The sequence below is a fragment of the Rhinolophus hipposideros genome, assembly GCF_964194185.1.
Source record: "Rhinolophus hipposideros genome assembly, chromosome: 5".
Taxonomy (NCBI): domain Eukaryota; kingdom Metazoa; phylum Chordata; class Mammalia; order Chiroptera; family Rhinolophidae; genus Rhinolophus; species Rhinolophus hipposideros.
The window spans coordinates 16,813,756-16,831,542 of record NC_138051.1 but is presented as its reverse complement, the minus strand read 5'-3'; the positions used below and the strand labels follow the sequence as shown (position 1 = coordinate 16,831,542).

Below are 17,787 nucleotides of genomic sequence, written 5' to 3'. Positions count from 1 at the left end.
ATGGAACATGTAAGCAATGATGGCCAATAAATATTTTTTATATTCCTTCTATAGGGAAGCCACTGTGTTAGATCCTAGAAGGAAACAAGAGAAAACATGGTCCCTTCCTTCACTAGTATTAGACTCTAGGTAGGGAAGATAAAACAAGTATACTACAGCTGTAAAGGATAGTAGAAAGCGATGAATATAATATCAGGGATATGGAAAGGGTATGGGAGCTCAGAGGAAGGAGTGACTCTTTGGGCAGGATGTGAAGCATGAGTTCATGATAATTCAGGAACTCATGAATTGTGGCAATTCATCTAGATGTTGAGTAGTGATAGGATACTCAGAGGGATCGGGGAAGAGCTTTCAGGTGGAGGCAACAGTGGGAGCAAAATCCAATGTGAAAAGTGTGAGGGTATCTTCAAAGAAGAAACTTATATTTAAGTTTGTCTACAATAAAAAAATTTCATAGGGCAGGTGGAAAGAAGTCCGAAAAGAAAAATAGAATCAAAGTTTAGAGCTCCTTGAATGTCAGGCTACAATTTGGACATCAAACTAGAATTCTATACGCAATGGAATTATCCTTCAGAAGTGAAGGAGAAATAAACATTTTCTCTAACAAACAAAAACTCAGGGAATTTTCATCAGTACACCTAACTTGAAGAAATGTTAAAAAGAAGTTCATCAGAGAGAAGGCAAATCCGATCGGTCAGAAACTCAGATCAAATTAATTGATGCAGTAAACCAGGAAGTAAAACCAGCCACTGTCCTCTCAGAAAATGTGCAATTAGGACAAGGTGGCACATACTTCTGCCTTTCATACTTGCTTTGTCTTTATTTATTTTAATTCAGTAAAAACAAGCCAAACCTGCCTTTTTTTTTTTCCAGAATGATTTAACAATGTTATCAGTAAGTGATAAAGGTTAGGAAAACTCGTTTACCTCTCCCAATTCATGAAAAACCTGCAGAAACAGGCAGTTGTTTTCCATCAAAGAATTTGTAAAATGTCTGAGTACTGTATAAGATTTTATACAAAGTTAATTATTTCTTTAAAAAAGTATACATGTATCAATGCCTGTTCTTTGTCAGGTATTGTGATAGATATTTTCACATAGATAAATCACCTCATTTTGTTCTCCTATTAATTCCATGATATTTTTCTCATTGTTTTAGGGTTGAGGAAATCAATACTCAAATGGGTATTTTCCCAAGATCATACAGAGTGAATAACGAAACTTACTTTTAATACTAAAGTAGAAAAATTTGAATCTACTTCAAAATCCAAACCCAACATCTTTTCATCTATACCAGGTTTGGCATTTTTGACGTATTAGACGATAACTCTTGGTTTGTGGGGGGGTTCTGTCTTCTACAGTGTAGGTAGGATGCTTCGCCTCTCTGGCCCCTACCCACTAAATGCTAGTAGCACCCCTCCTCCTTCATTTCTGACCAAAAATGTCTCCAGCCATTGTTGCAATATGTTCCCTGATGGACAAAATTACTCCTAGTGAAGAACTATTGGGGGACAGCTGGATGGCTCAGTTGGTTAGAGCGCGAGCTCTCAACAACAAGGTTGTTGGTTCAATTCCCACATGGGACGGTGGGCTGCGTCCCCTGCAACTAAGATTGAGAAACAGCGACTAGACTTGGAGCTGAGCTGCGCCCTTCACAACTAGATTGAAGGACAATGTCTTGGAGCTGATGGGCCCTGGAGAAACACACTGTTCCCCAGTATTCCCCAATAAAAAAAAAGTTTTAAAAAACCAAAACAGAAAGTATTGGTCTGTACTGTGGTACTTTACCTCCAAATTTTTAATCCAAAAATATGTGTTCAATTTTTAAAAATAGCACTATTTTGAAATAGGCTTCATTTATTTACAGTAATTGCTCAACCAGTAGCACTAAGCAGAAGAGTAAGTGCATATTGTGGGATGATGAGTAAAATGATCTCATACAAGGACTTAAGTAATAGCTGATCTTGGAGACAAGAGAGGGAGCCAGGAAAGGTAGCATCACAACTTGACATAAATGAAAAAGTACTAGTTGCAAGAATAAGCTGAATTCATATGTGACATGACAATTGAGAGAGAGAATTCAACAAGCAGGTAAGCAGACAAGCTGCAGAGAATATAAATATCTGCAAGCCAAACCTAAAAGTGGGTCCTAAACCTGAAAATTCCAAGATATTTTAAGCTGAGGCGGTACAGAGAGTCGGGGACCAGGATAGTAATCAGGACCACAGACTTGAGGGAATTGACCAGGAGACACTGATGTGGAGACAGACGCACTGCAGAAAGGAAATCCGTTCCATGCTACTTACTGGCATAAGGCCCACTGAAGGGCGTTTTCCACCTTGGCCTCTACTAAACTCAGTGTGGTCAGCAGCACAGGAGATACTGTGAAGTCTCATTGGATGTGGAGTTGAATTATGATAATATGAAAGTACTACCGTGTTTCCCTGAAAATAAGACCTAGTAGGACGATCAGCTCTAAAGCATCTTTTGGAGCAAAAATTAACATAAGCCCCGGTCTTATTTTACTATAAGGGTCTTCATAATATAATTAATATAATATAATATAATATAATATAATATAATATAATATAATATAATATAATATAATATAATATACTGGGTCTTATATAAAACCGGGTCTTATATTAATTTTTGCTCCAACAAATGTGTTAGAGCTCATGGTCTGGCTAGGTCTTTCGGGGAAGCAGGGTAGGTAAAAATATTTTTAAAGTCTTTTTATGCTAAAGTAGAAAAATTAAGTTCATTAAGAATTACATAATTTTTAAACTGGAAGAGTGAATTGAAACTTTGTAATATTCCCTCATTTCCTTCATGATAATCAGAGATTGTGACCATCCTATGTCAATATTGTGTGAGCCACACTATAGGTACATGCTTCGGGAATTCTGAGAATGGTTTAATGGCTCTTCTGTTGTTCTTTTATCATTTATTCTTACTATAACTTAAAATTTTCCCCCACACAATGTCCTTTAAGCGCCCATGAATTGAATGCTGCTATATCATGCTGGAAATGCATCTGAAGATCAATAACTTTGAAAAGAAGTTGAATGTACTATGACCCTGTGAAAAAAAAGCTAAACAATATGGCTTTGTTGTCAATTTAGGGACAGAACTCTGAGGGAAAACAGCACTAAAACAAAAATGTGTTTCAATGGTTATACATGCTGGGACTGTGTCTCCTCTACTTCACCTTTATTCCTATAAGAAAATTCCTTTATCATTATAAACATTTTGATTTATTGAAGTTCTTAAAAAACAATTTCTTCCCATAAAATAAAATTACCCTATGTAAATAGAATATTAATATGTTGGAATTGGGAACTAAAATCACAAGATGAAAGTGAAAAAACTACAAAGTATTACAATTACTAAGAAGGAAAATATTAGGATTAATGTGACAGAATAACAAGGAGGGAACATAAAATTTTAGATTGAAGAGTCATAAAAGGTTTACCTGAGAAAGCAGTATTTGTGCTGAGACCTCCTGGATCCAAGCAGGCATTTGTCAGGTACAGGAGGGAAAGGCATTCCAAACAAATGCCTCAGGCAGGAAAAAGCTTGATGTACTTGAGAAACTGAATGTCTGGCTGAAAGGTGAAGACGTACGGAAGATACAGGGCTTTGTAGCTCAAGGGCAAGTGGAGATGAGTGTTGCAGCCCAGGCGGAAAGACTGTGGGTTCAGATTCTGGCTCTACTAGGTGTATGGGGTTAATTAAATTACCTGTCTGTTTCAATTTCTTCATCAGTAATATTGGCAAGACTTCTCACCTAGGTTGTTGTGAGGTTTATTGAGTTAAAATATGTAATTTGTTTTTTTATCATTTTTACAGATTTATTCTGCGTATACTGAAATGCTATTGCAGGATATTAACATTATCTGACATTATCAGGACATTATCTGATTTATCTTTTAAAAGCTCACTCCAGCTACTACTTCTACTTGAGAAAGTCTTGATGGAAATTGAAAGATTTCCAAGGCATTTTGAATGATGAGTAGCTTTTTTTTTTTACAGTAGCATTTTTTATTTTTTTTTTATTTTTTTTATTTTTTATTAGTTTCAGGTGTACAAGACAAGGTAATACTTAGACATTCATCATTTATATCCCTCACACTGTGAACCCCATGATGAGTAGCTTTTTGACCCTTCAGAGGCCAGAGTCCCAGTCACAGGTCCATCTGAGAAAAACCAAAATCGAGTATAAATTTGACCCCAAAAAAGAAGATTAAATGATAGAAGAGCAGGAAGTGATCAACAATTATGGAATTAAGTCAGGATAACTTAACCTTAAAAATAATGTTTTAAAAGATGAATTATTAATTCTTAACATTTAATTGGTTAGAGGGTACTGAATCGTGTTTTAAATGCAGAATTCCCAAACTAAGACAGCCTACTGTGAGTTTTAAATGACCATACCTGTAAGATTAAATTATAAAGGAATGGGGTAGGCTAAGAGTTTAAAAATAGGACATGAAAACACTGCCATTAAAGAAACAATGATAAATTGGACTTCATGAAAATTAAGAATGTACATTCACCCAAAGACAACATTAACAGAATGAACTATTACTGCGCATCTATTAGAATGGGTAAAGTTGACAGGACTGACCATCCCTTTTAAGGAGCTTGTTAAAACCACTGGAACTCCCGTACATCACTGGTGGGAGTATAAGTTGGCATGACCACTTTGGGAAACCGTATGCGGTATCTACTGAATCTCAACATACATAAACGCTATGAAGAAATTCTTTTCCAGAAATGAGTACTTACATCAATTATATCTCAATAAAGCTGGGAATAAATGGGAACTTAGGTCCATCAAAAGACAGGTACAAGAATATTAATAGCAGCAATAGTGAAATGGTTTAATAAATTGTGGGATTTTGTGTAACAGAATACTTCATAGCAATAAAAAATAAACTGCATGCAACAACAGGATAAATCTCATAAACTTTACGTTCAGCGAAATAAGGCAGACAAAAAGTTCGAAAAGAAGCAATATTAATCTTAATAGAGGTTGGACGGGTGATTACTTTGGGGGAGGGGAATCAACGGGTAGGGAACACTGGGTACCTTCTGGGTTTGGTCTGTATTTTGTTCTTTTCATTTGGTCAAGCTGAGTACTTTAAATTTGTGCACATCGTGTAATTTAAAAGGTAGTTAACAAAATGTAAGTTAATAATGTTTTTTTTTTTCATAAATTTATTTATTTATTAGTTTCAGGTGTACAAAACAAGGTAATACTTAGACGTTCATCATCCATATCCCTCACACTGTGAACCCCCCCCCCCATCCACCATCCCTCCGACCCCACACCGAACCATCACATTATATATATAAAATTATAGTTGGCATTCATTAATGTCCAGCCTCTGGTTAATAATGTTTTAAAGGTAAGAACAGACTTGTGTTTTGAAAGGCGTATAGCACCTCATGGCATGCAGTGTTTTTTTGTTTTTTGTTTGTTTTTAGTTTTTCTTTCTTTCTTGAATCTTTCAAATAGACAAAGAAGGTGGACTGAAGGAAATTGTAAATTGGAATAGGAGGGATGCAGAAAGTGTGAAAGGACAAAGAAAGAAATAGGAAAATGGGCAGGAGACAGGTGTCTTTAGACATCTGGCTTGATAGAAAAAAAAACAAGAAATGAAGTAACAGTTAGCTAAATAATAAGGTGAAAACTACAAAGAAAGACTCTTTTTTACACTCTACAGGTGGGGCATTGTCATGCCGGGGTGTCAGGCAGGGTCTCAGCTCCCACTTCCCACATAAGAATGCAGGACATGGTGAGGCCAAAAAGGAACACCCACGGAGCCATCCATAGGGGAGTCATACCACTATAGTCTCGCTGACAGCTGGGTTGGAGACACAAGAAGCAGGAGCCACACTATCCGCAATCCACACTCCGCCCTTGCTAGCCCCCATTTGCTGGTAGTGTAGCCACGGCAATTATATTAGTGGCCAATGGCTCACTGGTTACAGCTGACGGCCAACTAGCCACAGCTGATGGCCATCCAGTCATAGTTGATGGCCATTTACTACCTGAGCCAGCACCTTTCCACATGAGGGCGAGAGCCTGGAAACTGCACTCCTGGCTCTGTCCCCACAGGCACTATACACCATTCTCATTGTATATGGAGTAATCAATTGACCAGTTTAGCAGCGCTCTTTCTTCTTAAGAACTAATTTGAATCCTGGAATGATTTCCTTTGGAATGCTGACTGTCCCTGTTTTAAGTCTGTCTTATTTCTGTGTGTCACCTTCTCCAAAGTGAGCACACTGGAGAGGCTTATAGGTTACTTAAGCAAAAAGAAGAAATTTATTATTAGTTTAAATAATTTTAAATAGTTTCAGACTAGATATTCAGGCAGCGCTAAAGTTCCCTGACTAGCTTTTTGCGTCTTTAAGAGTTGTATTACTTTCTTTCACATTATCAGTTAGGTTGTTTTACTTCAAATCTCCCATCGACTTTTCTTTTGTATGCATATACTGACATGATTTTATTTAATAAAAAAGGAACATCTCCTGTGTGAATTTTAAATTTCCCTTATTAAATATTTATATTTTCAAAATGTCTTTATTTAATTGAGTGAGGTGCTTGGTGCCATTTCAAAATAACCTCAGGTGGTAGGTGTAATGACATATCAAAGATTTGACCTTTAGCATTTTAGGATTCTATTTGTCTGAATTTTCTTCTGCATTCATTTAGTCTTAATTTATATGCTATTTCTCTGTATGACTTAATGAGTGGATGTATTTGGCATAAGATTCATTAACAAAAAGAAAATATGTCTGAATACATATTATTTCTGTGCAGTCTGACTAGTGATTTTAACTTCATTTATATCTCAACTATGACAAGTAGAAAATGCTTTGTATAAGGGTGATTGGTATTTGTACAAACTTCATCTCATTCATTCTCATTAAGTGCTCAGCTGAGTAGACCCCACATCTACTAAACTGATGACACCCTTTCTCTTCTCAGTTCTTTGCAGTCAGCTTATTATATTCTTTTATTTACCTAGCGATACTTCATTTTTTCAATTCTCTTCTGTTCCTTTTAAAGAAAATTGAATGTAATATTTACACTGATATAATTAAATTAACATGTTGCAGGATCTTTCAGTATGCCTTGGTAGCATAGATAATCATTTATCTGGGTCGGTTTCAACCTAGAACTAGAGAAATGGAATAATTATCATGTAGAAGATTGCGATATAAAAATTATTTTCATTTAACCATCTGAGTATGTCTTTATTGATTTTCAGTAATGTATATTTCTAACTGGAGATGTTTGTGTGAAATGGATTATTGGTCAGTCAGCCTACAGATTTATGTTTACTTATTTTTGTATTTCCCCAGTTTACACAAATCTTTATCCCAAGAAGAAAATCTGAAGGATCAGTTTAACCATACCCTTAGTACCTATGAAGAAGCTTTAAAGAGTAGAGAGAACATTGTTTCCATCACTCAACAACAGAATGAAGAACTGGCTGCCCAGCTGCAGCAAGCTCTGACGGATCGGGCAAACACCGAGGCAGAGCTTCAGCGCGCCATGGAGGCCTCCCAGGCAGCCAGGGACAAAGTGCAGAAGTGAGTAAAGTGACCTTGCATTATTTCAAAAGCATGCAACAAACCAAAACAAAAACATTCTTTTGACAATGAAACAATACATTGTTTATTATGCATGTTGCTAATAGTCTAAGACAAAAGTACATTGAGCCAGATAAACTTTTTCAGACTGCCTGTCATGTCCATATTTGGGGTCAAAAAGCCATTTACTTGGGAATCATAGCTACTGTTGAGAGACCATTTATTGAATAACTGGTCGGTATCGGTTCCGGAAAGCCATGCTATTAAAATCATTTCGTAGGTACTAGATAAAGTTATGAGCAAGGGAAGAGGCAGTCCGGTTACCAACTTAACTCATTTAGCTTCTCTATAATCCTGCTTGAGTTGAGATCATCTGTGACATTGTAATCTGAGACCTCTAGGTACACAGAACGTGGTACAGTGAAGTTAATTTGCATGTGTTGTTCTTCTGAAGTATTCAGTACAGCTTTTCACAGTGCATAATTATATTTGTTTATTTTCGGTGGTCTTTGCCTTTTTATTAAAATTTAAATAAAGCTGCATAATCAGTCAGTCTTTAGGATAGCCAGCAAAATGTTAACAAATAACAGGCAAAGAAGTCACTTTAACATTAATCTATGGGACTTGAACATTGTAGCAGAAATTTCCAAAGCAGCTTTAATGTAATAAAACTAGTCATTTAAACTGAGCCCTTCTTTTATGTATTGTTAACAGCATTACATCATTCACATACCTAATCACCTTCAATTTCTAAGACATACATTTGTCCTTAACTTTTTTTTTTCAGTTTCACAGTATGAAGAAGTAATGCTAACTGCAAGGTTTCTTATTTCTCACTACTTTGTATTTGAAAATAAGTCTTCTCAACCATTTCCCCAGCATCCCTGAAATTATATTTTAAGTAAAAACCAAAGGTGTGGTAAATCTGCAGTCAAGACTGTTTTAAAACAGAGTAGGAATAATGCATAGTAATCTTTATTATAAGTGTATCTTGAAATGTGTGATTTATGGTATTATATTTTTTGTAGATTTAAAGATTAGGTTTATATTCAGCCAGAAACTGTATCCAGTTATTTACAATGTACATTAATATTCTAAGAACACCAAGATATATAGGTAGATCCCATTTCATTGTAAATTACAAATCAGTAACTTTTGACACTCAGGATCTAATTTAGCTCTGTTTACTTAAAGTTTACAAATAATTACAAATTTCAAGTTTAATTATTTTTACATTTTTGTGTACGTAATCCTTTACATGTCACCCTTTATTTTCTATACATAACTAAAATTCCCTACAACAGTGTTTCCCAGAGAGCAATTAGATTTCTAAAAAAAAAAATCTTTGGAAATGTTAACCTTTTTTTTTTTTTTTCAGATCTCATTAGCTATCATTATCATTTTGTAAAAGAAATAAGTTTGTACACCAGGAAGCAGAAATAACATCATCTCAGATAACTCTTTAAATTCACTAAGTTTCACCTTTTGTAAAACTTACTATATTGTCCTTATTCTTTACCCTGAACCACACAGATCCGAATATTTCAATGGAGTGGTACCAGTTCATGGACACTGTTTAAGTGCCACAACTATGTCGCGTATAACAGTTAAATGTTAGATTTTCATTTAAATGTTAAGTCTTTTATTCTGATTTCCAGCAATAAGACATAGATGAAATATTAGGCTTTTCTTTTCGTATTCAATCCACTGTATTTCATTTTTAATTGCCCTCAGTTGGGTGACATATCTTATTGCAGTTAATGTGGACATCAGCTTATTTTATTGGGTTTAAGAGGATAACCCTCAAGGAAACCAATTTATAATACTACTCGGTTAGATGTTATTAGCATTCATTCTCAGTCTAATCTAGAATTTCTATTATTAGCAGTTATTTTTGAAAGTCCTTTGTAAATATGTTAGTGTTCCACGCAGTAATTACAATTGAAACTAAAAACATCCACATTTTCCGTTTTTCCTTCACAACCAAATTTCTTGAATAAATGATCTATATTAACTATCTCAAATTTTTCAATTACTGTTTACTCCTCTGCTACTGAATACACTATGGCTAGCTCTTATATGGAATTGTTGTTCTTAAAATGACCAATAATTTCCTAACTGTTGAGTTCAATGACCCATTTCTAATTATATTTTTATTATGAAACTAATATATGACCATGGTAAAAAAAATAAGTAAAGATGCCTCCCGTATCTTCAGCAGTATGGCACAGTAGTTTAAATCCTCATGCTTCTGATTCAGAATGCATAGGTATTTGAACTTGGACATACTATTTCAAAACATTATGCTGATGTGGACAATAATATTCCTAGCTCATAATGTTAAAAGAATTAGATGAGATAATGCATCTAATGCTTTTAGAACAATAAGTGTTGCATCGTCCCTCCTTCTCTTGTCATTTCACTCCACACTGCACTATGTCCTTGTTCAGAAGGGTTCTGCCTTTTCAAGTCTGAATGCCTTTATATATGTTGGTAACCTCTGCTTGGCGCCTTTTGTCCTTTTCCCCCATGAGAAACATATTCATCATATGAGATGCAGTGCAGCATAGAGGATAGCGACAGGCTTTGTAGTCTAGTCAGACAGACCTGTGTTTGAATCCCTACTTTCCTACTTATTTCCGGTGAGATTTGGGGCAAATTACTTAACCTTTGGAAGCAAAAGTTCCTCAGTTAAAAAAATCAGTCAGTAATACTGGCTTTACAGGCAGGGTTGGTGTGAGTAATAAACTGGATAGCATGTAAAATGCCTAGTTCAGTGCCAGTCACTTTATTGTAAGCATTCTATAAACTATATTATTAGTATCATCATATTCATCAAATTAGCAAGACTAGTTCAATCTCCTCTTTTCTGCAGTCTTCTCCAACTTCCTGGAAAGTTGTCACTCTCTTCTGTGTGTTGTCCTAGTATTTTAATTGAAAATCACTCCCCAGAAAATAAAGCCTCCCCATTCTCCTGTATTTCCTGTCTCAGCTAATGGTCTTCAGCTATTTCAGCACTGAGCTTGTTCCCTCACTGTTTCTTACCATTTGCATTCACTTTGCCATCAGTCCCTGTTTTGTCTACTGCCTATATATCTCCTGATTCCCTCCCCTCCATCCCTCCATCCATCTCTTTAATTACATTAATTCAGGCCCTCCTCATCCCCTCATCTAGACTACTGAAATAATCATAAAACTAGTTTACCTGCCTGTAACTCTCAAGTTTATCTTTCTCACTGCCACTAGAGTTGATTTTTCTAAAACATAAATCAGGTTATATTACCTTCTCTATTTAAAAATTTCCGGGGGCTCTTCCTCCCCTCCAAATTAAAGTATAACGTAACATGACATGAGGTCTGTCACTAGCCTTCTCCCATTTTTCTAGTGTTATTTCCTCCCATAACCCCTGCACATGCTTTCTTTTTTTTAGAACATGTTCCTCCCTTTTAGTACCTGGTCAAATTTTTGTTACTGAAGTCCAGCCTAGATATTACCCCTACAATGTTTCTTTAATTTTTCATTCTTTATTGTGTTCATAGTACTTAGTCCATACCGTTTTAGAGGTCTTAATCATCTAGGTGTTATTATTGTTTTGTATATCTGCTTCCTGTCCACTCCATTCCCTGCAAAATTACCCATCATTGAACTTTCCCAAGACAAGGACAGTGTTTTATTCACCTTTTAATTCCCGTGTCCTCCAAATACTCGCACAGATAGATGCTCTCTGTAGAGTAGGCACTCCGTAAATGTTTATGAACAAATGAACTAGAACAATTTAATAGTGTGATAGAATGACAGAACCAAGTAATAGCAGTTCAGGTCAGGAATACACAGAAAAATTTCAGATGTGCTCTGATCTGCTTTAAGCCCTAGATCTAAATTTTTTATCCCAACCCAGAACCCAGAGCTTACCAGTGTCATAGAAGAATATGACCCTTCACGCCTAACTCCCCTCACTGGCACCTCCATCCTTTCCCTCTCCTCAGAGTTGGGATCTTTTACTTCCTAGTGATCAGCTGTTAACCCTTGCTCTAACCACCAACTTCCATCAAGTTTAATTACGTTTAAAGGACCTGAAATCTTCAGTAATAGTGGAGAGAGACCATATACTTTTTCTAGTAAATGTAAAATTTTAAATGTATGTTTTATTTTCTTTCAGAGTCAAATATTTCTTAAATTTTTTAACCTATAAGAGTATATCTGAAAGGGAAAGTCATACAGAATTACCATCCATAAGTCAGCCAATATTTATAGGCATATAGTCACTTATAGGGTAAAATGAAATGAATAGCAGACCTCAGTACCCAAAAATAGCTTCTTGGCCCAGGGGTCATAAAGCCTATAGTTTCACCAGCAAAAATCCATTTCCTTGGGTAAAGCATTACTCTCCTTATGTACGTCTCCTTAAAAACTGTACATGCTTGTGGAAGAAGAGCACATTGTGATTTAGCTTATAGAATGCTATTTTGATGATCCTGGATGCATTTGGTTTAGGAGAGTCATGTGGAAGTAGAGGGAACTAAAGAACAAGTTAAGAGCATGGGAACTTTATAAGAAAATCTCTTAATTGTTTTGCCAAGGACTATCCATGATCTTCATTTATTAAAGAGAACACTGACACACCGATTCATTAATCGATGTTTTTATTATTACAAGAGATTTAAAACTCTGTGGCTCTTTATGCTGTATTTTATTTTCTGTCTTTCCATCTACAGATATGCATCTTGTGGCCAAGAGTGAAAGTTTTCCAAAGGATTTTAAAAATACAGTCCACTATGCTTAACATGCCTGAATTACACATAGTTACTTAAAAGTATTTACAACCAGGCTTACAAGGTCAGAAGATCTATCAAAGATCTGGGTTTCTCAGTGAAATAACTTTTGTTACATGTTGTCTTTACTGTGGGCCAGACTTACACTGATATTCAAATTCCCTCATAAATTGTAATGTATAATGAATATATTGGACAAAACTATGTAGGAAAAATTGTACACTTTTTAAAATATTTTTCAAGAAAAAATGAATCAACTATTTACAATTTTCTTTCTTTCCTTTTCTCCTTTTTTAAAAAAAAATTACTTAAGATTTGCATGTGTTCTGCTAATTTTTAATTGAATAGCTGAAACATCAAAGATCAGTATAAAACATTTCATTATGAAATATAGAACATACTGCATCCTTTGAGTGGTACTGACAGGAAAAAAAAAAAAAAAGAACAACATGTAAAGCTAATAGAAAGTCTGTCCTGACTGTGGCCAAATACTGGTTTCTATGAGGAAGTTGAGGTTACAAAGAAATTGTGAATTCTCAGCCTGATTACCCTGCTGATGAGTAAGAACTGTCTGTAGTTCTCTTCGAGGTGTCAGGGGAGTCACCATAGTGTCACACAAGGGTTCTTAGCGTAGAGCAAACATACTTTCCACAAACTCAGCTGCTTAATCTGTTTGCAGGTTGAATTATAAAACAGGATAGATGACTCTGGGTGCTGGGAAGGGGAACAGAGCATTTCCACAGTTTCTTGATTTAAAAAAGAAAAAGAAAAAAAGCCTGCTATTCTTATTTTTAAAAAAGAAAAGCCTACAATTTTCATCAAAAGACTTCACCAAAGTTTTGTTCTGACTCTACAATCTGATTTTAACCGTAATGAAAAATAATTGTGCTAAATATTCTTAGAATTTAATATGAAAGATACCAGTGAATTTTTTATAATTGCATTGGTTTTTTTCATTAAAATTATTCTGCTTCTTGCCAACTTTACCTGTGATATTTTTCCTATAAATTCTTGGTTGGACTGTAAGTTGCATGGCAATATTAGATATGTCTGAACCTATAAATACTTGTTGATTCAATCAAAGAATAAGTTTCATAAATTCTCAACTCAGCATAAGGTTTAAAACAATATTTAATATAATGTTGAAAGTTGACTTTGATTTATTACTAATAAATGAGAGGATTTAAAACTTTTCTTCATTTGCTTTTCAGAATATTTTTGTTTGAGATTTAAAAGCTCTCTGAAATATAAAACATACCACAGCAAATAAAAAGTTAAATAGTTAATTTATTTGTGATAGTTTATGTACAATTGAACACCCCAATCAGCCAGAAGATACATTCTAAATCTAGATCTAATTAGATATAGCTTTATTGTCATTTATAGAAGGAAAATGGACTCAGATGACTTCTATTTACTTAGCTATTTACTTATCAATCATTGTTAAGATAAGCAGCATCTAACATGCTTAATTTTTATTCTTGAACACATGATATACTTTTAAGAATTTAATATTCTAGATTTGTAAATCATAACGTCTTTAAATTAAACACATATTGAACTTATGAAATACATGTCTTGTTGCACTCTATCAAACAAGTGTGTATTTTATTTTAAAAATGTAATTCCATTACATATTTGTATAGTGGATCACCTTTCGCATCCACTGAGTATATAAAGTAGGTCTCTTTAGAGTTACTTTTATTATATAGCAATATGTACCATGTCTGATACATATATAATTGTATTCATTTCTTTATAAAAACTAAAGAAATTGGGCTTACACCTTGCTTTAGGAAATATCTCACTTTGACATGAAAAAGAAACATCATTTTAATTGTTTCGTTCATTCCTTTTTACCAAGGAAGGATTAAGATAGGACTATTAAAACTGGAGCCTAACCCAGAATTTGAGAAATTCCAATGAAGTGGAAAGTAAAGGATCCAGGCTAAAGAAGAAAGGGAATTCTCTAAACCTACAAATCAGTACTTTCCCTGATAAATTCCCTTTTATAGTTAACTTTATGGAATGAATCATGAGAACATGAAAGTAGGGATTAAAAAGTTAAATTACCACTCAGCTTCTTACATTTGATCTGCTTTTTCATCAGAACCTAGCTTTCCATACTAGGTGATCTCTAGTTGGGCTAGTATACACTGCTGCCAACTAATGTAGAAAAAACATGTTTCAGATGAGCACGATGGAGAGGAATGAAAGAAAAAGAACAAAAGAGTGAATATGAGAGTGAATATGTTTAAGACTAAATAAAATGCAGGAATTTTGTTGTTTTTCATTAATCCCAGTGTTACAGTAATTAAAAATCAGAGATGCAGGGGTGGCCTGATGGCTCAGTTGGTTAGAGCCTGAGCTCTGAACAACAGGGTTGCCAGTTCGATTCCCGCGTGGGCCAGTGAGCTGCTAGATTGAAGACAACGAGTTGCTGATGAGCTGCCCAAGGGGAGGCTGAATAGCTCAGTTGGTTAGAGTGCAAGCTTTTAACAAGGTTGCTGGTTCAATTCCCACATGAAATGATGGGCTGCGCCCCCTGCAACTAAGATTGAAAACAGCAATTGGATTTGGAGCTGAGCTGCTCCATCCACAACTAGATTGAAGAATAGTGACTTGACTTGGAGCTGATGGGCCCTGGAGAAACACACTGTTCCCCAACATTCCCCAATAAAATAAAATAAAAATCAGAGATGGAATTCCTATTATTTTAGGTGAACTATAGGATCCACCTAAAGCTGGTCATGTACATTTTAACTAGAATATGACAGGTTTAGGAAAAAACACAACGAGTTCTTATACCTCAGAGACGTGATTTTCACACATACATACGTATGAAACGTAAGTTTCTTAGAGTGGCCATATGATCTCACAACTATCCTTTTCCTTGGTGCTTTTTTTAGCTGTAGTTAAAAACTATCTTGCTGTTTAACCCTGGACAGGCTACATAGCTTCTGCGTACTTCTGTGAAGATAGGAGAATTCATCTGACAACCTGAGAATAGTTTTAGAATTGATAAATATAAAATATATAATGTGATTTGAACTTCCTTGAAAAGGAAACAATAGCACTAACCACTAGTGTACTTTAGAATACTTTTGTTGTAGTAAAGGGGAAAGGGAAGCTATTGCAGAAATTAGATTTTTAGAATTTTTCATCATTCTTATTTGGGTGTTGCTCAATCTCATTATACTAGGTAATTCACTCAGAACTTCTTCCTTTGCTTTTTCTATTCTTAAGCATATAGAAGCTCAGATATAATGTATCTATCTGTCAATATAGAAAATGTCTATATATATATTTATATGTACATACATATAAATGTATATATCAGGGTCTGGTTTTCTTTTAATAAATCCTCAGCATACTCATCTAAAATCTGATGGATACTTCCTTACTTGGTATAGGTTTTATTTTCAAAATATAATTGTAAAAAAAACCTAAATTGTACCCCAGAGCAAGTAGAAATACAAATTTCACTTAGATCTAGGATTCCATGTCTGGTTATTTCTCTCCACTTGATCAGAGTTGCCCATGTGCATAAATTTGGCCCTCGATAAATACAGAATGATAAATACAGAATTATTTCAATGTAACTGTCTAATAGTGAAATCATAAACATTGTCCGTTAATAAACTTCATTCTTGGTCATTTTTATTTAAAGAGAAAACAAGTCATTCTGTAATAACATAGTATATAGTAGCAGCTGAGATGCATCTTCTTTCTTTATTATTATTATATTTTTTGAACAACTCAACAGAAACAGTGTTTTTCTTCAGTTCTTACTAACCTCACTAATTTTATTTTACTTTATTTTTTTTACTGCTTTGGCATTTATAACATTCAAACTAATAGTTCTTGGAACATCATCATTATTTGACATTTTCCTTTGCTGCACTTGACAGTATCCTAAGAGCATATGAAAGCATATATTATTTCTCTTTATGTTACCATTTGACGAGCTACCTAATGGTTTAAAAAAACATATAAACATATTTAAAATCATGAAACATCTTCCTCCTTAAAGTAGTCTGCCTTCTGAGCTGTGTGTATTTCACATCAGTCTTCTGAGAAGTTCTCTACTGCTAACTGGAGGGCCTAATCTTTCCCGGAATGATGGGAGTAGCACAGTTTAAGAACAAGAATGAATCTCTGTATAATCACACCACAATGTGAGGTGACCATAAGCCAGAGAATTGACCAGATATACGTATGGGTTTTAGGAAGACTTTCTGATGCTGTTTTTTAACACAGCTGTGAGAAGAATGTGGCTCAGACCCAGTCGTCATTCTTGAGTAGAACTGGCAAAGGAAACCATGAGGAGAAGAGAATTTAACACATGGGTGTAAGAGAGTAAGGCTTCATTGATGGGATCTGAGGGGAATGCCTAATGACTGGAAGAATCAAACTTGGCAATGAAAACACAAAGCTCTTTTCATCAATTCAAATGCAGACTCTAAAGCTGCAGATGGTCACCTCCAGCCTTGTCTATTCAGTGTGAGGTTTTATAAAATGGCACTTTGGTGAATACTAATAGATCAAAACAAAGATTTAATAACTAAAGATGTGGTGTTCATTTTTAAATGAGTATACAGGTCAATGTCTCAGAAAAAGATAAAAAAGAGTACCTTTTACATGTGGGTCTAAAGTCTTTTTGTTATTTTTCAACTTCAAAAATAAATGACACACGTAGATTGTGCTTTATAGAAAACAGCTTACATTTTGAAAAAGAGCCCAAAATTGGGGTGTATAGTTACCCTCATTGATTTCATTGCTTCTGTTTGAAGACTCTCAGTATATATATAATGTCTGTTATGTTACCCTTTAATATTTGCTTGAAGCTCAACTGACAGGATAAATATGTTGCCATTCTCAAAGATAAATCAATCAAATTAAAACATTAGACCAAAATATTTTCTACTTGGAATAGAACGTTTTTCCTTACCTTTACAGAGAATGCAGAGACATTATTTAGTACAAAGAAAGCCTTTGAACTTTAATGCAGTCTTGAAATTACATTTTTGCTACTTTGCATTTGGTTTTCTAAGATGATAGAAATTCATAGTAATTGTTTATATAGTAAAAGATATTTCACTGTATTCAACTTGTTACTTATGCTTACATAACTAAATCTTACTTTAAAATTTGGTGTGTTTTTCCAGAATAAATTTTATTTATAAGACTCGGTTAGCATTTTATAGTTTGTAAAAAATTTTAGCTAAATCCAAGCAAATTAGCTTAATTATCCAAAATAAGCTTAAAATATGAACTTAGATAAATGATTAATAGCTTTCATATTCCTACTATTTGTGAAGGACATATAATTAGTAAGTCTGTATTCCAAATACTTTAATCAGTGTGTGACACTAACATAAGTAAATTAAAAGGCTAGAATTAAA

At 34.5% G+C, this 17,787-nt stretch overlaps 1 protein-coding gene across 9 annotated transcripts in view; it reads left to right on the top strand.

The window, feature by feature from the left end:
* Positions 1–17,787, top strand: part of MIPOL1 (mirror-image polydactyly 1) — a 256,929-nt gene that overhangs the window by 208,692 nt on the left and 30,450 nt on the right. For all 9 annotated transcript variants that reach the window (XM_081047457.1, XM_081047463.1, XM_081047456.1 and 6 more), the window contains one exon: positions 7,380–7,610. In XM_081047457.1, the coding sequence (XP_080903583.1) occupies positions 7,380–7,610 (231 nt within the window). The remainder of the gene's footprint in view (positions 1–7,379; positions 7,611–17,787) is intronic.